The 24,409-nt window shown below is 39.9% G+C and overlaps 1 protein-coding gene and 1 pseudogene across 7 annotated transcripts in view; one reads left to right on the top strand and one right to left on the bottom strand.

The window, feature by feature from the left end:
- Positions 1-18,492, top strand: part of LOC100299712 (zinc finger protein 665) — a 35,508-nt gene extending 17,016 nt beyond the window's left edge. For 2 of the 7 annotated variants that reach the window (XM_059877206.1, XM_059877205.1), the window contains 3 exons: positions 5,041-5,167; positions 6,886-7,002; positions 12,193-18,492. In XM_059877206.1, the coding sequence (XP_059733189.1) occupies positions 5,134-5,167; positions 6,886-7,002; positions 12,193-14,525 (2,484 nt within the window). In that variant the 5' untranslated portion in view covers positions 5,041-5,133 and the 3' untranslated portion in view covers positions 14,526-18,492. Of the gene's footprint in view, positions 1-5,040; positions 5,168-5,553; positions 5,606-6,885; positions 7,003-7,054; positions 11,476-12,192 lie in introns of those variants that run through there. The other 5 variants (XM_024979311.2, XM_024979309.2, XM_059877208.1 and 2 more) reach the window with 4 other exon arrangements.
- Positions 3,797-4,210, bottom strand: LOC132342731 (ATP synthase F(0) complex subunit C2, mitochondrial-like; annotated as a pseudogene).
- Positions 18,493-24,409: the final 5,917 nt, after the last annotated feature.

Below are 24,409 nucleotides of genomic sequence, written 5' to 3'. Positions count from 1 at the left end.
TCTTTTGTAAATGTTTGGTAGAATTTGGTCCTGTATTTTTCTTAGAGGTTTCTGACTATTTATTAAATCTCTCTAGGTATAATGGGCTTCCCTGGTGACTCAAATCATAAAGAATCTGCCTGCAGTGAGGGAGACCCAGGTTCTATCCCTGGGTTGGAAGACCCCCTGGAGGAAGGAATGGCTGTCTAGTCCAGTATTCTTGTCTGGAGAAATTCCATGGACAGAGGAGCCTTGTGGGCTACAGTCCATGAGGTCACAAAGAGTCAGACACGACTGAGTGGCTAACACTTTCACTTTCAACACTTCTCAATTTTTTCATTTCTTAATAAGTAAAAGAGTTTGTGTGTTTCTGAGAATTTGCCAGTATCTCCTATATTCTGTCATTTATCGGCATTATTGGTCATAGTACTTCCTTATCTTTAGAAACTTTCTTTGACCTCAGTTGTAATCACTCCTGTTTCATATCTGTTTTTAGTTATTTGAATCTTTTTTTCTCTTTTCCTTAGTCTAGATGGGGGTTTTCCTATACAGTTTTTTCAAAACATCAACTCTTGGTTTGTTGATTTTTATACTTTTTTTTTTTTTAATCTCTGAGGGACTTTAACATCTCTCATTTTATTTGATGGTATTTGAATTTTTTCATCCAGGATTTATTACTTTTTTAAGAAAAACAATATGGATTTTTTGAGGAACAACAACTCTTCACCTGCGTCAACTAGCCATCCAATGCTACAGACACTACCTTTGAGATGATGTTCAAATCTAACCATTCCCTCACATTGTCCTCACCCCTGCCAATTCTCTCTTTTTTTTTTTCTATTTCTTTATTTTTATTTATTTATTTTTTTTAAATTTTATTTTATTTTTAAACTTTACAATATTGTATTGGTTTTGCCAAATATCGAAATGAATCCGCCACAGGTATACATGTGTTCCCCATCCTGAACCCTCCTCCCTCCTCTCTCCCCATACCATCCCTCTGGGTCGTACCAGGACACCAGCCCCAAGCATCCAGTATCGTGCATCGAACCTGGACTGGCGACTCGTTCCATATATGATATTATACGTATTTCAATGCCATTCTCCCAACTCATCCCACCCTCTCCCTCTCGTATCTCTGGTTTAATCTTTCTCATTTACGTGTTTCCGTCTGCTAAACTTGAGTTTAGTTTGTTTTCTGTTTTCTGTTTCCTAAAGGTCTAAAAATAGATTGCAGATTTAAGATCTTTTCTCTTTTTTACTGTAAGCATTTAACGGTTCAGACTTTCCTTTTAGGACAGTCTTCTCTGTGTGTTATAAATTTTCTAATGTTGTCTTTTCGTTTTCATCCATGTATTTAAAAATTTCCATGAGGTTTTTTTCTTAGACCCATTTGTGGTATAAGAGTGAGTTGTTTAATGTCCACATTTGGGGAATTTTCTTTTTTCTTGTGTTTATTTCATTGTTAGGGAAGATCCTGAAAGGTTGTTGTTGAATCACGCAAAGACGCCTGGATTCTTGGCCCCTGGAGGAGAATGATTTAATCGGGGGCCAGAGACGAGGCTTGATGGCTCAGAGCTTTTGTGTAATAAAGTTTTATTAAAGTATAAAGGAGATAGAGAAAGCTTCTGACATAGGCATCAGAAGGGGGCAGAAAGAGTACCCGCCTGCTAGTCTTCAGCTGGATGTTCTATAGTCACTAGCAGTCTGTTAATGAAAGAAAGGAATGTCTTAAAACTCAGAATGGCACCAGGCCCCTCACCCATAAGATGCATTTGGGGATAATCTTGGCACCAAATGGTTCATCCTGGGCTGTAAAATGATTAACTTGAATCTTGAAGAAGGGCAGATCACCATACAAATAGTTTCATTTACATAGATTAGGGGAGCAATATCAGAATATAACATACTGGTTTGTCAAGTAGGTTCTGAGCCAAGAGGCGGAACCGACTTGAAGACAGAGTTTGGGGTAAATGCATCTAGTACATTCGCATAGCTTAAGATAAACATTTCCATAAGAGAAAGGCACTGGTTCACTCAAGGTTTGAGAATAGTTAACTTCAGGTGAAACCAAGTGTCATTATCGCAACACAGCATTTTAAGAGAAACCTCTTTTTAAATTTGTATAGAGAAGGAAAAAATATCGCTGGTTTGTTTCCTCCTGCCGCTTAAGAGAGAGAAAAATGTCTGACACTTGCAGGCTATTTCCTCCGTTTGGAGACCCCTGGCCTTCCTGCCTGTTACCCTCTCAATACTTCCATGGTATCAGTCTCTTAAAATTGTTGATTTGCACCTAACCTGTGGTGTCTCATAGAGAATGTTTTATGTGTCCTTGAGATGCATGTGTTTTATGCTTTTGTTGGGCCGTGTGATCTGTACATGCCCATTCAACTTGTACGTTGAAATCTCATACTATTCCTGTGCCACTATTTCTGTCTTCCTTTCCCTTAATTTTTTGCTTCATTTTTCTGACATATCTAATATAAGATGTATATATATATATTTTACTTGGTACAGCTTTTTGGTAAATTGACCATTTTATCATTATACAATATTTATCTCATTGCACTTTTTTTTTCTTCAGTTTATTTTGTCTGATATAACAGTCTCCCCTGCTTTCTTTAGGATGGACTTTTTCCATCCTTTGACTGTTCACCTTTCCATGTCCTTAGGTTTGTGAGTACTACCTGTTTCAACTCTCTGACAAACTCTGTGTCTCTTGCCCTGTGTTTTTCCTGTTACTTGTTCTAGTGGCCCCTGCCCATGCGCATCGTATGGTGGTGAAAGACAGACACCCTGGACAGCTCCTTACTTGCCCCTGTAATTTCAGAAGGAATGTATTGAATGTTTCCTTCCCATCATGATGTTTCTTGAGATAGTCGTGCTTAATAACTATATTTTTTTTTCATATTCTTTTTTGCCATGATTTTTAATTCTCCAAGAAGTTTTTTTTACGTTACTATTGGTATAATTTTTTTTTGTCATAATCTAATGACTCTTCTAGTTTCAAATCACTGTTTTATTATGGGGAAAAAAAACAAAGAAAGTCTTAGGCTTCTGTTAATGCCTTGCTATGTAAATTTAAGTGGATAAAATTGTATTAGTATTTTTGTATATTTTAATTTTATTATGAATTTAGATCAAGTATTTTTTTTTAATATTTTTACCAGTTTTATTTTGGTAGCCTAGTATAGAATGCTGTTGACAAACTCAGCTGAGTACAAAGGATACATTTTTATCGTCTGAAAGATGCTGAAATACATGTGACTAAATGGATGATATAAAATTGTCCAAAAAAATCTGTCAAGAGACGCATCCTCTCATTTCAGCTAATTTTTTATAGATATGTATGCATTCATGTGCAAGTCTGTGGTTTAGATACAACACATTATTATTTAAAAACTGCATATCACCTTTTTTTTTTTTTTTTGCTTCAACCATTTACAACTGCAGCCATGATCCTTAGCCTGCAGACTGTCCCAAACCAGGTGGACACCTTTTTTTTTGAGTTGAAATTATGTTATCAGTATAATCTGTGGCCTTGAAATTTTCTAAATAATCCTATTTTTGTTTTAAGTAGTAAATTACTAACAGTTGTGTTTCTGTATCCACATCTATAATGACCTTTCATGCCATTCCACATTGTTCACCTTGAACTTTGTGTTTTTTTCATAGTAATACAATATTTATTTGTTTTCCTTCTGTCAAACCCTGAGCCCACCACTTTCCCCAGGCTGCCTGGGGAGTTACAGGAAAGGGAACATACAGGGCAGACACAGAAGAAAGAACTATGGGAGGTGGAAACAGCTCCTTCACATCGTGAAGAAGATGAGCTAGACCACCATCAAGCAAAACAGCCCCATGGCCTTTGAGAGGGCCAAGCCCATGGTGTAGAAGAGCTTCTGTTTCAGAGAAGGGTTCCTGGCATAACAGTGATGAAGCTCCCGAACAAGTCCCACTTCCAGGCCCGGAGGCAGCCACCCCTGCTATGGCAGCTCCAGCTCCAGGGAACTTGGCTGCTGTGTCAGAGTCCCTTGAAATGGCACTGGTTTGGAAGCTGTGGCTAGGAATAAGTGAGATGGTCCAGGGACCTGGGGCTCCCAAGCTGCTGTGGCTCTCATCGATCAGTGTCTCCCGTCCTTCACCACCAGTCTCGACAGTGATCAATCAACAGCAGGGAGGTTCTCCTGATCAAGAAGTGGGTGGAGACGAATTTGGCGCAGAGGTCCATTTTCAGGGGATGAAGGCCCGAGGCCAGAGAGCTGCTCCCCGTGCAGACAAGAGGGGCAGGGAGGAGGCTCACCTTGGACGTCTTTCAAGTTTTCTTTAGGAGCCCTCTGTCAAAGGACTTTTAATGTTCTCTGTATTACTTAACTGTTAGATGCTTAAGCTTCAGTTGCTGAGCCCAAGCCTCTGAGCTCAGGTGCTTCGTGTAACGTTTCTTACCTTCTTGATCTGAGTCGACTTGCTCAGAGTGTCTGTCTGTGACACAGTTTTTCTTCTGTAAGGTGGGAACAGGTCGTTCTTTAATGAGCTATTATATGGATGACAGGTTCTTGCCTGTAAAGTACTTGTTTAATGTTTAGAGTAATACTACAGTAATTTAGAGCAACTGGAAGCCTTCAGACACTTTTGGTCCTTGCTGCTGTTATCGATGTCATAACTGAAACTTTTGACCTTTCCATTAAAAGTGCAATGGACTTCGTCATCTCTGAAGACACCACTCATGCTGTACCTCATCTAGATAATGAATTGCACTCACTGGGTAGAACATAATATCTGACACTTCTGTATAGCCAATACAGTGTTGAGTTTTATTTATACATATTTCATGGATTTTGAGCAGTGATGAAAAATCCATATTAATTGGAGGATCTCATAAGGTCTTATGAAAAAGCATAAGAAATTAAAATTAGAGATGCATAATTTCTCCAGATACCCCTGCATGGATCTGTTAGAACACATACTTCAAGTCAATCCTTACCCCTTACCACCCTTTACCTTTTGCATGAAAATGAGAACTTTTCATGGCCATTTTGGTGACGTGTGGTTTGATTTCAGAAACGACTGACCTCTAAGGATGTGGCCATCGAATTCACTCAGGAGGAGTGGGAATTCCTGGACCCTGCTCAGAGGGCCTTGTACAGGGACGTGATGCTGGAGACCTACAGGAACCTGCTGTCTGTGGGTGAGGATGACTTCCTTCCAGAGCTGCCCTTGGGTATCTGCATTTTCCCTGTGTGCCCCTTGGGAGGCCCTGATGTCTTTCATCTGAGAGTTCTGTGACTGGGGCATGACACAGCTTCACAAGGTTAAATTGACGCTCTTCAGATACTGTGTCTGTTTCATGTCACTGGCTAAGGATCAAACCTGCACCCCCTACATTGGAAATGCAGAGTCTTAACCACGGGATCACCAGGGGAGTCCCAGAATTTCTCTTTTGGATCTGAATATTATCTCCACATTGGAGCATGAGAAAAAGCTCTGGACAGTGGGGAGTGATGTAAAAATAGTCAAAAATACAACATATAAAGAAAAACGAGTATCTCAAAAGGGCTTTTTTTTTCTGTTTAGGATTGGGACAAGCTGGTGGATTGGATCCTCTGTGGTTGTTACTTAGGAAAATGTAAGGAGAGTGGATAAAGACATTGTCTTTTTGATCCCAGATCCTACGAGGGGAGCATGTGTGAATCCCACGGGCTCTTAGCTTGCCATCTGTAGATCGAGCGCATGGTCCCATCTCAAGATGCTGTGATGTCTGACCTTCATGCTGTATTATTTTTACTCTTGTGCTGCCCTACCCAGTCTGGGAATGTCACCTGTTCCTGATGTTACATTCTCCTTACTTTGTATCATTTTACCTCTTAAATTTCTTTGAATTTTATCTGGTTTCCTTGCTGTGATAATCCACCTATGTTTAATTGGCAGCCTCTGCTGAGTCTCTGTGGAGTGGATTTACTAGGTAACAGGAAACTGTGATGGAGACACTATTCCTAATGTTATTTTCTTGCTTTGTGCAAAGTCACCACTTGAAGCTATCCAGTAGAGTGGTCAGCATGTTCTAGGATTATGAGAGAGAAAGTATCACGATAACCTGATACATCTTTCCAGGTTATTTTCTGCCTTTGGAGACTCGGTCAAGGGCACCATGACAGTGTTGTTCGTGTATATCAAGGACCATATATTTTAGTGTCTGTAAATGGTATGGGAATTTATCCCAGGACAAGTTTGTCCACGTTCACATTCTCTATCTATGAGGCTATTGGCTGCACTGTTGTTCTTTGCATTGTAAGTATTTTTTAATTTTAGCATTGAGTTCAAATTTCTGTGTTACTCTTAGTGTTTCTGTTTTGTATTTGCAATGGGTTGGATGGTCCCATTGATTGGGGAATGGTCCCTATGGTGGAACTGGTGATCAGTCCCTCTTAAAATTCTTGATATATTCTTTGTACTCATTTACTATCAGATGTATGATTTCCACATATTTTCTCTTTTACTGTTGATTGTCTTTTCAAACTCACTGCACGTTAATGCACAGTCGTTTATAATTTGGATATAGTTCAATTTATTAATAATGGTTTTATTTTATGGCCTGTGCTTTTGGTGTTCTATCTGGTAAATCATTTGTGGGTCCAATTTCCAGAAACATTTCCTGCACGTTTACCTCTAGGAGTTTTATACATTTGGGACTTAGGTTTAGGTCTTTGAACCATTTTGAGTTCATTTTTGTTTATAGTGTAAGATAATGTTCCAAGTAAATTCTTCTTCTGGTGGGTATTCAGTTTTGTCAACATGTCTTGTTTCATAGACTGCTTCCCCCATTTAGTAGTTTTTACATCCTTGTGAACATCGTTTGAACATCTCCACAAGAGGTGGTTTTGTTTTTGTTTTAACCATTTGTTTTAGGTATGCTGCTGCTGCTGCTGCTAAGTCTCGTCAGTTGTGTCCGACTCTGTAGGACTCCTCAGACGGCAGCCCACCAGGCTCCTCTGTCCCTGGGATTCTCCAGGCAAGAACACTGGAGTGGGTTTCCATTTCCTTCTCCAATGCATGCATGCATGCCAAGTCGCTTCAGCTGTGTCCGACTCTGTGCGACCCCATAGATGGCAGCCCACCAGGCTCATCTGTCCCTGGGTTTCTCCAGGCGAGAATACTGGAGTGGGTTGCCATTGCCTTCTCCACTTTTTAGGTATACTTAATTTACAATGTTGTGTTTCAAGCAGGTATTCAGCAGTTTACAAGATACTTAATATAGTTCCCTGAGCTATATCATAGGTTCTTGTTGTATATCTGTTTTATGTATATATTAGTTTGTATATATTCAGACTCCAATTTATCTCTCCCTTTCCTGCCCCCACCACCATCCTGCACTATCCCCTTTGGTAACCATAAGTTTGTTTTTTATGCTGGTGAGTTTATTTTGTGAATAAGTTCATTTGTATCATTTGTTTCAGTTCAACATATAATATCCTATGATATTTGTCTTTCTCTGTCTGATTTCACTTAGAATAATCCCTAAGTCTGTCTATATTTCTGCAAAAGGCATTACTTCATTGTGTTTTATGCAGTGAAGGTGGCAATGCACTCCAGTGTTCTTTCCTGGAGAATTTCATGGACAGGGGAGTCTGGCAGGCTGCAGGCCATGGGGCCTTAAAGAGTTGGACACGGCTGAGCTACTTTCACTTCACAATATTCCCTTGTATATATGTACCACATATTCTTTATCCCTTTGTCTGTCAGTGAACATTTAGGTTGCTGCCATGTTTTGCCGGGTATAAATAGCGCTGCTAACAACATTAGGGTGCATGTGTCATTTTGAATTAGTTTTCATCCTTTCTGGATATATGCCCAGGACTGGAATTGTTGGTTCATGTGATAGCTCTATTTTTAGTTCTTTATGGAACCTCCATGCTATTCTCCAAAATGGCAGTACCAATTTATGTTCCTTCCAACAGTGTAGGAGGGTTCTCTTTTCTCCATACCCTCTCAAGCCTTTATTGTTTGTAGACTGTTTGATGGTGGTCATTCTCACCAGTGTGAGGTGATACATTTTTGTGGTTTTGATTTGCATTTCTCTCATAAGTAGAGACGTCAAACATCTTTTCAGGTGACTGTTGGCCATCTGTTTGTCTCCTTTGGAGAAATACCTGTTTTGATCTTCTGCCCAGTTTTTGATTGGGTTGTTGTTTGTTTTGATATTAAGCTGTATGAAATGTTTGTATATTTTGGAAATAAATCCCTAATAGGTAGCAACATTTGCATGTATAGTCTCCTAGTCCAACAGTTCTGTTTTTGTTCTTTGCTTGGTTTCCTTTGCTTTGGAAAAAGGTTTTAAATTTAATTGGGTCTCATTTGTTTGATTTTGCTTTTATTACCATGACTCTAAGATCCAAAAAAATTTTGCTGACATTTATGTCAGTGTTTTGCATTTGTTTTCCACTATGAATTTTATAGTATCTGGTCTTGCATTTAGATGTTTAATGCATTTTGAGTTTATTTTTGTATGTGGTGTTAGAGAATGTTGTAATTTCATTCTTTTTCATGTAACTATACATTTATCCCAGCATCACTTATTAAAGAGACTGCTTCATTCTGTTTTCTTTCCTCCTTTGTTATAGAATTATTGACTATAAGTAAATTGGTTTATTTCTGGGTTTTCTATCCTGTTCTACCGATCTGTGTTTCTGTTTTGTGCCATTATTATACCACTTCCCTGCTGGCTCAGAGGGTAAAGCATCTGCCTACAATGCAGGAGACCCAGGTTCAATCCCTGGGTCAGGAAGATCTCCTGGAGAAGGAAATGGCAACCCACTTCAGTATTCTTGCCTGGAAAATCCCATGGACAGAACAACCTGGTAGGCTACAGTCCATGGGGTCGCAAAGAGTCAGACACAACTGAGTGACTTCACTTTCACGTTGATGACTGTCAGTTTGTCATATAGTCTGAACTCAGGGAACATGATTCCTCCAGCTCTGTTCTTCCTTCTCAAGATCGTTTTAGATATCAGAGTCTTTTGTATTTTGGTACAAATTAAGGTTTTCTTTGTTTTATGAAATATGTCATTGTTAATTTCATAAGGGTTGCATTGAATATGTCGATTACCTTGGATAGTATGGTCATTTTGACAGTGTTACTTCTTTTGATCTAAGAACATGGTATATGTTTCCATCTGTTTGTGTCATCTTTGGTATCAGTCATCAGCATCTTATAGTTTTATGAGTACAGTTCTTATGACTTTTTAGGTAGGTTTATTCCTTAGAGTTTTATTCTTTTCTCTGAGATGGTAAAAGGGATTGTTTCATTAATTTCACTTTCTGATATATCATTGTTAGTGTATAGAAGTGCAGCAGTTTTCTATATATTTTGTATCCAGCAAGTTTTCTCTGTTCATTGATGAGTTCTAGTAGTCATCTGTGGCATCTTGGGGATTTTCTGTGTGTAGCATCATAGTGACAGTTTTACTTCTTTCTTATTTTTTTTAACTTGAATTCCTTTGTATTTCTTTTTCTTTTCTGATTATTGTGGTTAGGACTTCCAGAAATATGTCCATTAAAAGTGGCAATAGTGAACATTCTTGTCTTATTCATGTTGGTAAAGGGAATGCTTTCAGTTTTTCCTTGTTGAGTATGATGTTAGCTGTGTGTTTGACATATACAGTCTTAATTATGCTGACGTAGGGTCCATCTGTGCTGACTTTCTGAAGAGTTTTTTATCATAAATGGCATTTGAATTTTGTCAGAACCTTTTCTGCATCTATTGATGATCATATGGTTTTTAGTCTTCAACTGTTAATGTGGTATATCACACTGATTAACTTATGGCTATTGTGAAATCTTGCATCCCTGCAATAAATCCCACTTGAACATGGTATGATCCTTTTATGTATTAGTAACTGTTTGAATCTGCTCTTTTGAACTCAGGGAAGGTCTAGGAGAATGAAGCCTTTTTCTACAAAAAGAAGCTGGATGCCTCCGGAAGGCTTTTGTAACTGGGAAGGTCCTCCAGAGTCAGTTTCAGTCCCTCCTTTTCTTTGATACTCCTCGATCTTGAGATGAACATGTGTGGAAGAAGAAATGAAATAAATGTCCAAAAGAGAGGTTAATCATATTTGGCAGAGGAACCGAGGTTTAGATAGCCTTTTCCTGGATTTTCCTTCTGATTTCTGCAGATAAGATTCTTACACAATATCCTGGAATATTGTGTATGTTTTTCTTGAATATTAGCATTCCATTGTAACTTACAAAATTCATGGTTGGATACATTACATTGTAAATAGTATAACAGATATTATCCTACTTTCTCCATGTATCACAGTCACTTTTTAAAATCTCTCTTGTTTCTGTCCCATACCCATAGTATAATGCCCATAAACTTGCTGAACCAGTTCTTTTCTTTTAAGGTCATTTGCGCTCTCAGTTACCTTCACAAAGACATGCAGTCACAAGCTGATATCTGACATAAACCTATGTACCCTATGCTCCACACAGGCCCTTTCTTAGTCCTGACCATTCCTCACATAGTACCTTGATATGGATGGAAACACTGTTCTCACCTACCACATCCCTCCACCTTTTACATACTCTCACTGTAAAGATCTCTGGCCATTTATTGAACAAGTTTCTCAGGACATGACCTAAGTGATGATGACTCACAACGCATTTCGAGATGGGATGGTTGAATAATAGTTAAACAGACTACTTCTGTCTTGTATCTTCCTTGATATTTTCTTTCTAAGTTCCTTGTAGTCTTTTTTAATATTTTCTAATCTATTCATTCAGTGGGTGGTCATGTTTACAAATAAGTTTTCTCAGTCTGTAGGTTCAGATTCATATCCTGCTGCTCTTACCACTTTGTGTGCCATTTGGTGCATCTCCTGCTCTGATTAGAGAAAAACATGTTAATGTACCTCAAGCCTTTTAAAGCAAATTAGTGCTGTCAGTTGGCTTACAGTAGTGCATGTTTTATAGTAAATACTCAAAATTTACTTTTGTTTAAAAAAGGTAATATCTATATTCTGTCATGTTCTTTATGATATGACTTTATCTACATTACATCTCTTTAAAATTTTATTAATTTTTTAATTGAAGGATTATTGCTTTACAGAATTTTGTTTTCTGTCAGTCCTCAACTACATTATATCTTGTATGCTTTTCACTTGCAAAATTTTTCAGCAATATTGTGTCTGACCCTAGTCAATAAATACACAAAGCACTCACTTTTTGTTTATTATATTTTGGTGCCATTAAACCAGGTAATTAAGAATAGTGCATGGCTAGAGAAAAGCCTTCCTTGGTGGCTCAGTGGTGAAGAATTCACCTGCTAATGCAGAAGATTCAGGTTTGATCCCAGAGTTAGGAAGATCCCATGGAGAAGGAAATGGCAACCCACTCCATTATTCTTGCCTGGGAAATCCCATGGATGGAGAAGTCCGGTGGGCTACAGTCCATGGGGTCGCAAAGAATCAAATTCGACTGAGCGACTGAACAACAACATAGGTAGGGATTGCTTTGGTTATTGACTGTTAGGAAACTGGTGAATATTTTATGTCTTAATGTATATGTCATGTACAGATAATGGTCTTTTAGCGTGTATTCTGCAATACAGCTGACACATACTACTTGTTAACATTGTAAAATGCCTTTTCTTTTTGGGTACGTAGTTCTATAGCAGATTTAGAAAACTGCTATTTCCAAAGAATTGTTTTAGTCATATTCTTCATTTTCTCACTTGTTTTCAATTGTAAACAACCAATTATGAATAGTTAATTATTAATTAGGTAAGCTTGGTTTTGGATTCTTTGCTGTTACAATATATAATATAGTGTTTAGAATTTATTTATGTACAGTAAGTATGCAAAATACAATGATAGTGTAATATTTTTCTTTTCATTTTGAGACAAGTGTTGTTTGATACGTTCCTAGGGGTCCTGGTAGAAAAATACTGTGTTTCGAGAGTTGGCCTAAGATTGTCCAACGTGAGTGTGTTTCACATATGGTTTTTAAAACTAGGCTACCTTAACGGTGAATTTATGTTATCATGCTTTCTTAAGTTAAGAATTCTATTCCTTTAGTGTTTCTAAAAACTTAAGGTCATCATTGTGGTGTTTCACAACTTGTTGTAAGTATTACTTTTGGTGTAATATATATTCAACATGAAAGATTTATTTTTGAATTACTGTGAACATGATACCTGTGGTTCTTTTTATCTTGTAGATATCTCTCCTACACATGTGATCAAGCATTTACAACCCAAAGCGAACAGTGATAAACGAGCAATATTCCAAACATTGATGCTGGGAAGACCTGAAAGCTGTGAAATCAAACATTTTCATCTTTGGGGAAGTCAGGAAAATACGTGTGACTTTGAGTGTCAGGGGAGAGATGGCAAAAGAAATTACAAAGGAACACCTGTAAGCCTTAATGGAAATGTGCCTGATGGAATAGATTCACATGATGGAAAGGATGCAGGAATCAAGTCCTTTGGAAGGAGGCTTGGATTTAAGTCTCAGGATAAACTGCAGATATTTCAAACTGGTGGGATAATTTCTGAATATAATAAAGTTGAGAGGTCTGTCAACAACAGTTTCTCATTTTCACCACTTCAAAGAATTCCTCCATGTGCCCAAACCAGTGTTTCTAATGTATATGGGAATGACTTTATGAATCCTTCAGTAGTAACGCAAGACCTCAAAGCACACAGGGAAAAACCTTACAAATGTGATGAGTGTGGCAAGGCCTTTCGTGTAAAGTCAATCCTTTTAGGTCATCAGACAGTTCATACTGGAGAGAAACCTTACAAATGTGATGAGTGTGGCAAGGCCTTTCGTGTAAAGTCAATCCTTTTAAGTCATCAGACAGTTCATACTGGAGAGAAACCTTACAAATGTGATGAGTGTGGCAAGACCTTTACTCACAGCTCAAACCTCAGGAGACATCAGAAAATTCATACAGGACAGAAATTATTTAAATGTGATATATGTGACAAAGTCTTCAGCCGAAGTGAACAGCTTGCTGGTCATCAGAGTGTTCATTCTGGAGAGAAACCTTACAAATGTGATGAGTGTGGCAAGGCCTTTCGTGTAAAGTCAATCCTTTTGAGGCATCAGACAGTTCATACTGGAGAGAAACCTTACAAATGTGATGAGTGTGGCAAGGCCTTTACTCACAGCTCAAATCTCAGGAGACATCAGAAAATTCATACAGGACAGAAATTATTTAAATGTGATATATGTGACAAAGTCTTCAGCCGAAGTGAACACCTTGCTGGTCATCAGAGTGTTCATTCTGGAGCGAAACCTTACAAATGTGATGAGTGTGACAAGGCCTTTCGTGTAAAGTCAATCCTTTTAATTCATCAGACAGTTCATACTGGAGAGAAACCTTACAAATGTGAAGAGTGTGGCAAGGCCTTTACTCACAGCTCAAATCTCAGGAGACATCAGAAAATTCATACAGGACAAAAATTATTTAAATGTGATATATGTGACAAAGTCTTCAACCGAAGTGAACAGCTTGCTGGTCATCAGAGCGTTCATTCTGGAGCGAAACCTTACAAATGTAATGAGTGTGGCAAGCACTTTGGTCAACCTTCACAGTTCATAAGTCATAAGAGATTACATACTGCAGAGAAACCTTACAAATGTGATGAGTGTGGCAAAGCCTTTCGTGTAAAGTCAATCCTTTTAAGGCATCAGACAGTTCATACTGGAGAGAAACCTTACAAATGTGATGAGTGTGGCAAGGCCTTTCGTGTAAAGTCAACCCTTTTAAGGCATCAGACAGTTCATACTGGAGAGAAACCTTACAAATGTGATGAGTGTGGCAAGGCCTTTCGTGTAAAGTCAATGCTTTTAAGTCATCAGACAGTTCATACTGGAGAGAAACCTTACAAATGTAATGAGTGTGGCAAGGCCTTTCGTGTAAAGGCAATACTTTTCAGGCATCAGACAGTTCATACTGGAGAGAAACCTTACAAATGTGATGAGTGTGGCAAGGCCTTCCGTGTAAAGTCAATGCTTTTAAGTCATCAGACAGTTCATACTGGAGAGAAACCTTACAAATGTGATGAGTGTGGCAAGGCCTTTTGTGTAAAGGCAGTCCTTTTAAGGCATCAGACAGTTCATAGTGGAGAGAAACCTTACAAATGTGATGAGTGTGGCAAGGCCTTTCGTGCAAAGTTAATCCTTTTAAGGCATCAGACAATTCATACTGGAGAGAAACCTTACAAATGTGATGAATGTGGCAAGGCCTTTTGTGTAAAGGCAATCCTTTTAAGGCATCAGACAGTTCATACTGGAGAGAAACCTTACAAATGTGTTGAGTGTGGAAAAGTCTTCAGTCAGAAACCACATCTTCGACTTCACTGGAGAATTCATACTGGAGAGAGACCTTTCAGATGTGATGAGTGTGGCAAGTTCTTCAGTCGGAATTCACACCTTACAAGTCATCGCAGAATACATATAGAGAAACCTTTCAAATGTTTTGAGTGTGGAAAATCCTTTACTCAGGTCTCAGCACTGACTAAACATCAGAAAATCCATACATGAGAGAAACGTATGTGAACGTGGTATATGGTAGAAATCTTCAAAGTTCAAAATTCACACCCTACTATTGGTCAGAGAATTCATACTACTGAAAAACCATACAAATATGAATGTGACAACCTCTTAGGCTTCATGAGAAAATTCATACTGGATAGAAGCCAGATATATATGTATTTATTAGGTCTCTAGAACATGAATTCATTCTAGAAAGATTCCTCACCAATTTCACAAGTGTAAAAACAAAAAACAAACAAACAAACAAACCCTATCCTCACAGCTCAACATCTCTCCAGTAGTATCAGAGTATTTATCCTGGAGAAAACACACAGCAATGTAATGTGTGTGGCAAGGATCTTACCCAAAAGTCACAAGATAGGAACATAGTGGAGCCATACTTCCCAGACTCAGTGGTTGTGGCAAATCCTTTACCTTTCTCACTATATGTATTCTCTGATTACTTTAGTTCAGGTACTGAGCAACTGCAGTAAGTCCATATTTGAAAAGAAACTATAGAGATCTTTTCGTGTAAAATAAACCTGAATTCTAACTCCTCAGAGATTATTCTTTGGGACAGTAGTCCACCATCTTTTTGGTCTCCTGGCTTTCTGAATAAAGTCACTATTCCTTGCCCAACAAGTAGTTCTCAGTTTATTGGCCTGTTGTGTGGTGAGCTCTAAGAGCTTGGCTTTGGTAATACATTGATCAAACGCATTTGCTACATGCATTTCATGATGGTCTCTGGGAAGGAATCAGTGAAATGAAGGGGCCAACTTTATTAAATATGATTCATTCACACCGTGTTTCCTGGAAACACATACAGCCTGAATTACGAGATTCAACAGTGTGTGTGAATTAGCAACAGGGAGGGCGGAAAATAATGTAAAACTAGGACATGACTCATCATGGTCAGTATGATTGGGAAGCCCTTCCGTACATAGTCCAGCCTATTATAAAACATAAAACATATAATAATATAAAACATATTATAATAGAAAACATTATAATAGTTATAAAACATAACTATTCCTTTTGTTATAATTATTCATATTTCATACAAGCTTGTGGTCCCCTTCCTTTTTTTATAGCTATAGGGAACTTGCAGTTTAATAAGACTTTAAATTGTATACTTGTCTTAATTCCTTAGTTTCTTTGAAAAATGAATCCCTTTTGATTCTTCAGTCTTGCCATAATCTATGGTTGCCAGTAAATCTTTAACAACACTGGGAAGAGGGTCCCATGGCAGGACTTGCCTCCCAGCTACGTACTCAATTACCTTGATGATCTAAATGATTCAATGGATAGTTAATTCTTGGCATTTTGGGATTAATAGCCATTTGCACTACTGCCGCTGTTGCAGGCATTGCTTTACAAACCTCAATTCAAACACACAACTTTATTCAAAACTGGACCAAAGATGCTCATACTGTGTGGACCACTCAGGCTCAGGTAAATGAGGAAGTTCAAGATGAAATACAGGAAATAAAAACAGCCATCCAATGGGTCAGAGATCAATTAATAGGTTTACAAAAACAAGTTATACTAAAATGTGACTGGAATTCTACTCAATTTTGTATTACCCCTGTTCGGTTCAACTATAGTGCCTAGTATTGGGAACAAATAAAATTTCACTTGTAAAACATACGTGATAATGCTTCCTTAAATGTACAATTATTAGAAAAGGAAATCTTTGAAACCTTCTCTAAGAGTCTACTCTCTTCCAACAATTTGGAAACCTTAGCTGACCATCTAGCTGATCAATTATCTGGGCTAGAACCTCCAGGATGGTTTCAAAGCATTACACATAGTAATGTATCTAGAGCTGTAACACTGATAATTATCCTGGTGATTACATTTGTAGTATACCAGTGCCTTTCAACTAAAACTGTACAAACTAAACAAACTCAATTGGTCCCGGCCTTTTTCACAAAAAGTATCTACAGTCACCCCCAATTATGAAAAAATAAAAAAGGGGGAATTGTCAGAGGACATTCAACTTTAAGGGATCCAATATATTGCATTTTCTTCCTTTGTGTGCCATTTCTCAGAGACTCTGTTCCTTATCAGTTCCTTGAAAACAGGAACGAGCAGAGCTGCACACAGTTCTCAGAACTTAGAACATGGGAAAGGGCACCTGCTTGGATTCCCTTCAGTGACTCCCTTCAGTGACTTACTTACAGTACTATCCATTTTGTTGCAACTGATGGAATTTCATTTTTAATGGCTGAGTAATGATTTTATTGAAAATATAAAAGTGTCTGTCTACAATGCGGGAGACCTGGGTTTGATCCCTGGGTCGGAAAGATCCCCTGGAGAAGGAAATAGCAATCCACTCCAGTACTATTGCCTGGAATGTGCCATGGACAGAGGAGCCTGGTAGGCTACAGTCCATGGGGTGGCAAAGAGTCGGACTTGCCTGAGCGACTTCACTTTCAAGCATGCATTTAGAAGTTCTTTACTAAAAGGTGAATGAGGGCTGTACACAGTTACAGCTTTTTTCATCTGTTGCATGTGAGAAAAATCAGTGCGTTCATATTGCAGTATTAGTTGCCCTTCAGCGTAAACATTTCCCAACAGAAGAAAGGCAAGAAGATCATTGGCCTCAGAGAGTCCGATTTCAAAGCCAGTAAATCAGAAAGGCTTCGTCGTGAAGAACAATGAGTGGATCGTCTGTTTTCATAAATATGAGTGTGTGTTAGGGGCTTCTTGTCAGCAAAAAAAGTATTGTTGGCTTTAGTGTCAAAGAGAGCATCAGAATAATCATCATGAGATTAATTTTGTCCTCTAATTGAGGGGACCTTTGGTTTTGTGCCCATTACAAGAGAAGGGGGAGGAGCACTTGGGACAGATGGAGCAGGGATGGTGGGGAAGTTTTGAAACATTTTATGTTGCTGTAATTGGGCCTTCTGTAAATTCTTATCATCTAATTTATATTCGTATAATGAGCATTCTGCTTGTTGACGAATATCAGGGCGGCTAGAATGGCCTTGAAATAGCAAGATCACAGCTTAAATGTAGGCCCACAAGAGCCAGAAATTTATTCAAATATTTTCTCCCCATCTTGTGGCTTGTTCAACATGTTCTTTAACCTGGCTCAAAATTTCTAAATGGAAACTGCCTTCATCAGGGAACCAGGGATTATATTTAACCACTGTTTGGAGACAAGCCTCTATCCACTGATGCAAAACCAAAGTCCTTGAACCTTAAATAAATGATGAAGTAAAGTAGAAAAGTGGTGGGGCTTTCCAGCCGTTTGTCATATAACCACGCACTTACCGACCTCCGTAGGTCCTAACAGTCGACTCCAGCCGCTTGCCAGGGTCGTTCACCAGGTCCCTATTCGGGCGCCACTTGTCACAGTCTTTGTAGACTGGGACCCAGGGACTGGAGTGGACAAGAAGAAGGAAGCAGGGGACCCACATCTCGAAACAAGGGTGCTTTATTTGCAGAAACGCATGTTTATGTATCTTCATACAAGGCAGCTTTAGGCAGTAAAAAAATTGAGCAAAAACAAAGCCAAGCAAATAACAATCTTCAAAGGGCCAGAAAGCATTCCATATACTGAGGAAGAGGGGCATAACTGATTAATTACCTTTAAGTAAAAGGTCACTGAAGGGAGTCACTGAAAGGAATCCAAGCAGGTGCCCTTTCTCATGATCTCAGTCCTGAGAACTGTGTGCAGCTCTGCTCGTTCGTATTTTCCAGGAACTGGTAAGGAATACAGACTCCTTGAGAAACAGCACACTACAGAAGAAAATGCAACATATTGGATCCCTTAAAGTTGAACGTCCCCTGACACAGAGCAATTATTTTGAGCATCAGTTTGATCTGAACCAGGATATTATGTGTATGTGAATGAATCACATTTAACAGCTATCATTACCATTTGCTACTATTGTATTCAAAGAACTACATTCTGAATGTATCAAGGTTTCCTGTTTCCATGAATAAAATAGAAACCCTTATGTCACAACCCTGGATGAATGGTGTTTATTCCATCAACACAGTTTTCTCTCACTTCAGTACTTATAACAGCAGCTAAGAAGGCACCATTCGGCTCTCAGGTTTAAATAATCTAGAACAATTTCTTGTCACCATGGAATCAAACAACATAAAATTTGGGGGTTACATAGTCATAATTTGTAACTAAAGTTACTCTCTCTACACTCTATGCCAGAACATTCATATGACTGTAATCCAAATAGCACAGCAGTGCATTTTAGACCGACTTCCATTACTGTACAAAAATTGCATCAAATAAACTTAAAGGTCTTATCTGCTTTATTTTTATTTTTGGCTGTGCTGGGTCTTCGTTGCTGCATGCAAGGTTTGTCTAGTTGCTGTGTGTATTGGCTTTTCTTGTTGGGGAGCACAGCCTCTAGATGCGAGGGCTCAGTAATTGCATCTCACAGGCTCTAAAGCATGGACTCAGTAGATGCAGCACACACTGTTAATTGTCCTGTGGCATGTGGGATCTTCTCAGACCCAGGATGGAACCTGATGCTCTGCATTGACAGGCGGATTCTTAACCACTGAACCATTGGAGAAGTCCCTCATTAGCTTTATTGAATGATTCATGCATTGGGCAGAATTCAACCTGGTAAGTGGGTGCTCCAAGGATCGTGACACAGTGGACAGTCTCAGAATGTTGAGGGTATTTTCATGTGTATTTTGATTACGTATCTGTTACAGATTTTTGGCTTCTCCTTACGATGAAGTTTTTATTTAGATATGGGCTCTTGGTGTTTCTTAGACTTGGGTGACTGTTTCCTTTCCCAGATTAGTGTGGTTTCAGCTGTTTTCTCCTCCGAAGGTCTTTTCCTGTCTTCTTCTGGGACTCCTACAGGACAAATATTAGTGGCTTATTGTCCCAGAGGTCTCTTAAAATCTCCTCCTTTTGGTCTTTTTTATTCTGTTCAGTAGTGGTGATTTTCAGTACTCTTTCTTCTGGCTCACTGATGTGTTTTCTGCCTCATTTAGCCTGTTCTGATTCATTTTAGTTTCTTCTTTGTTTTTTTTTTTTAAATTTCACTTACTATATTCCTCCGTTCTGTTTGGTTGGTTGTTATATTTTCTAAGTCTTCGTTAAATACTTCTCAGTTCTCAGGTCGTGCATCTTCTCCCAAGTTCTTTGATCATGTTTACTACAATTACTCTGAAGTCTTTCAGGTAGATTGTCTATCTCCCTGTAACTTAGTTCTTCTGGGGTTTCATCTTTTTCCTCCCTCTGAATCATATTCCTCTGTCACCTTGTTTTGTGTAAATTACTATTTGTATTTTTATCTATCTGGTAGCGTAGGTACGTTTCTTGACCTTGGAGAAGTGGCCCTCTGCAGGAGATATCCCAGGCACCCTTATCCTGATCCAAGGGCCAGAGGACATCTGATCACAGGGTGGTGTCCCACAGGTATTTGTGGACTCGGTTTGCAAGCTGTGGGACTCTACTTTTCTTGCTTTTGGTGTCTGCCCCCTGATGTGAAGAGCCAACTCGTTGGAAAAGACCCTGATGCTGGGAAAGATTGAGGACAGGAGGAAAAGGGGGCGACAGAGGACTAGAGGGTTGGATGACATCACCAACTCAATGGATATGAGTTTGAGCAAACTCTAGGAGATGGTGAAAGACAGGGAAGCCTTCCTTGCTGCAGTCCAAGGGGTCGCAAAGAGTCGGACACGGCTGAGCAGCTTACCAACAACCCTGCTGGGTGAGGCTGGTCTGGAGGCTTGTGCCTTCACAATTATGGTTAGAACTGGGTCTTGACCCTTTGTGGTTAGAGTTACATCGAAAGGCATGTGTACAGGAAGCCTTTGGACAGCCTGTCTGCTGATGGTTAGGGCTGCATCCTGGCCCTTTCATCCTTTGGCCTTAGCGGCCTCATTGCTGTAGCCTACAGGTTCTAAGTGGATCCAGTGTCAGGCCAAGATGGAGACCTCACACAGATGAGTGCTCTCTGATAGTTCTGCCCTCAGGATCTGTGTCCCCACAGTGAGCCACAGCCCACCCCCCACCCTCCAGAGATCCTTCAAGACCAGCAGGCAGGTCTCACCATCCAGGATCCTAGCAAACCATTGTGTTTTGCCCTTCATCTCAGCTTCGTCTCAGGGTGCGTGAGGCTTCGTCTGCACCTGTTAAGAGTGAAGTCTCTGTTTTCCCCGTTCCTGTGGAGCTCCTGCAGTCAGGGCCCGCTGGTCTTCAGAAGTAAATGTTAACGATCTCTATGGCCTTATTGATTGATTCATGGGTTGGTCAGCATCCCACCTGGTAAATAACAGGTGCTCCCAGAAGCTGTCTGTCGTCTTTACACCAAGGTATATATGAATCAGTGGGTTGTTTTCAAACTTTTGTGACCTGAATATACTCATAAATGCCATGATGTGTACAAAGTAGGTGCAGCATAAACATGAAGAAGCTGTGTTTCTTTAGGGGTGGGGTTCACTTCCATGAAAAAACTGAAATGGCAAAATGGTGAAATGAAATGTTTAATTTGGGAGTTGGCGGTGATCAGGTGCTTGAAAGTCAAGTGAGTAGAGTTGCACAAGCACACAGTGAAGGGAATGACTGTGGATTCCAACTGTATTTTGTGATAGGAAACTAGTCTCCAGTGCCAAATGCCTGCAAGTCATCCTGCCGTTTCTCAGTGTTGTGTTCACATTCAGAGCCCGAAGATCTTGCAGAGAAACTGAGATGTGTTCTTTGTTCCCAACCGAAAATACTTTCCTTAATAACTGATGTTAAATTGGACTCAAATTCACTTTTATATCACAGTGTGTGAGTCCTTTTTTTAATGCTTTACGCATGCTATCTTTTTGAATTTGAACTCCAAAATATGTACTCATGTTCTTTCTCATTCCCCAGATGAAGGAACTTGAATGGAACAAAAATCACCCCATCCCAGGAAATGACTGAATGGGAGCTTGAATCCACGTTGTCTCGCCTCAAAGAACTTGTCACCGTGTTGCTAAACTGAGGCCCAGGTTGTTGGCATGGCTACAATAATTCTTGTTGCAGTTGACAGGGCCGAGGTGCAGGCAGGCACAAAGCGTGGGACAAGTCACTTTGTCCCAGTTGTATTTCTGGGAGAACAGCTGAGGGGAGGCTCCCTGCGGTGGCACCTCAGGCAGCAGACCAAGTGCAGGTGGACTCTGTGCATATAGTAATTCTGAGAGAGTAGGGCCATCTCCCAGCTCTGTGCCCACAAAAATCAAATGCTGCTGGTCAGTTAGGATGACCTCAGTGTATTTACAAACATCTTTTGGAAGAACTTAACAGAAAAACCTGAACAAAACTGGCCAATCCAATAAATATCTGTGTCCTTTGGGCCGCCTCCCAGAAGAAAAGGATAGGAATAAACATCTCAATCATGTATTTAGACTGTTTTTTTAAGACATAATTCTGTTTCACAGTTTAGTCTGTAGAATAGTGAAAATGTAACTTTTATACGCACCATGTGTGTATGCTAAGGCGCTATGGTTTTTCCAGTAGTTGTGTATGAATATGAGAGTTGGGTTATAAAGAAAGCTGAGCGCCAAAGAATTAATGCTTTTGGTTTTGGTTTTTTTTTTTTTTTTAATTTTATTTAATTTTTAAACTTTACAATATTGTAAACTGGAAATAGAATGCTTTTGAATTGTGTTGGAGAAGACTCTTGAGAGTCCCTTGGACTGCAAGGAGATCCAACCAGTCCATCCTAAAGGAGATCAGTCCTGGGTGTTCATTGGAAGGACTGATGCTGAAGCTGAAACTCCAATACTTTGGCCACCTCATGCAAAGAGTTATCTCATTTGAAAAGACTCTGGTGCTGGGAGGGACTAGGGGCAGGAGGAGAAGGGGACGACAAAGGATGAGATGGATGGATGGCATCACCGACTCGATGGACGTGAGTTTGAGTGAACTCCGGGAGTTGGTGATGGACAGGGAGGCCTGGCGTGCTGCAATTCATGGAGTCGCAAAGAGTCGGACTCGACTGACCTACTGAACTGAACTGACATAATTGGACAAGATTGTGGTTTCTGAGGTTTAGAAGATAAACATGAGTAAGAGATGAAACACTATAGAGTAACAATAATTTATTTTCTATTAGAAATCATATCATTTTAATGGAGGACTAAAAGAGAAACTCTTGGCAGAACTCTATTAGCCTTTGCCCTGCTTCATTCTGTACTCCAAGGCCAAATTTGCCTCTTACTCCAGGTGTTTCTTGACTTCCTACTTTTGCATTCCAGTCCCCTAAAATGAAAAGGACATCTTTTTTGGGTGTTAGTTCTAGAAGGTCTTGTAGGTCTTCATAGACCTGTTCAACTCCAGCTTCTTCAGCGTTTCTCTTGGGGCATAGACTTGGATTACCATGATATTAAATGGTTTGCCTTGGAAACGAACAGAGATCATTCTGTCGTTTTTGAGATAGCATCCAAGTACTGCATTTTGGACTCTTGTTGACTATGATGGCTATTCCATTTCTTCTAAGGGATTCCTGCCCACAGTAGTAGATATAATGGTCATCTGAGTTAAATTAACCCATTACAATCCATCTTAGTTTGCTGATTCCTTGAATGTCGACGTTCACTCTTGCCATCTCTTGTTTGACCACTTCCAATTTGCCTTGATTCATGAACCTAACATTCCAGCTTCCTATGCAATATTACTCTTTACAGCATTGAACCTTGCTTCTATCACCAGTCCCATCGACAACTGGGTGTTGTTTTTTCTTTGGCTCCATCCCTTCGTTCTTTCTGGAGTTATTTCTCCACTGATCTCCAGTAGCATATTGGGCACCTACCAACCTGGGGAGTTCATCTCTTAGTGTCCTATCTTTTTGCCTTTTCATACGATTCATGGGGTTCACAAGGCAAGAATACTGAAGTGGTTTGCCATTCCCTTCTCCAGTGGACCACATTCTGTCAGACCTCTCCACCATGACCCATCCGTCTTGGGTGGCCCCACAGAGCATGGCTTAGTTTCATTGAGTTAAACAAGGCTGTGGTCCATGTGATAACATTGGCTAGTTGTCTGTGATTGTGGTTTCAGTCTATCTGCCCTCTGATGCCCTCTCTTAGTGCCTACTGTCTTACTTGGGTTTCTCTTACCTTGGACGTGGGGTATCTCTTCACAGCTGCTCCAGCAAGGCACAGCCACTGCTCCTTACTTTGGACGTGGGGTAGCTCCTCTCAGCCACTGCCCCTGACCTTGGACATGGGGTAGCTCCTCTCAGCTGCCACCCCTGACCTTGGACGTGGGATAGCTCTTCTCAGCTGCCGCCCCTGATCTTGGATGTGAGGTAGCTCCTCTCGCCTGCCACCCCGGACCTTGGACATGGGGTAGCTCCTCTCAGCCGCCACCCCTGACCTTGGACATGGGGTAGCTCCTCTCAGCTGGCACCCCAACCTTCGACATAGAGTAGCTCCTCTCAGTCGGGCTTGTTAAAGGCCACAAAAAACAAGCTGAATTCTCAGTTAGTGGTACACTGGTGTGTGGCATTGTCAGATCCAGTAAGTGATAAAAGTGTTTAGCCTGTGAAGGCAGAAATAGAAAAACATCTATTTCTGCTTATTGACTATCCCAAAGCCTTTGACTGTGTGGATCACAATAAACTGTGGAAAATTCTAAAACGGATGGGAATACCAGACCACCTGGCCTGCCTCTTGAGAAACCTGTATGCAGATCAAGAAGCAACAGTGAGATCTGGACAGGAACAACAGACTGGTTCCAAATAGGAAAAGGAGTACGTCAAGGCTGTATATTGTCACCCTGCTTATTTAACTTATATGCAGAGTACATCATGAGAAATGCTGGGCTGGAGGAAGCACAAGCTGTAGTCAAGATTGCTGGGAGAAATATCAATAACCTCAGATATGCAGATGACACCACCCTTCTGGCAGAAAGTGAAGAGGAACTA

This window comes from Bos taurus, chromosome 18 (genome assembly GCF_002263795.3).
Source record: "Bos taurus isolate L1 Dominette 01449 registration number 42190680 breed Hereford chromosome 18, ARS-UCD2.0, whole genome shotgun sequence".
In the NCBI taxonomy this organism is placed as follows: Eukaryota; Metazoa; Chordata; class Mammalia; order Artiodactyla; family Bovidae; genus Bos; species Bos taurus.
This window is presented reverse-complemented; position numbering and strand designations above follow the sequence as displayed.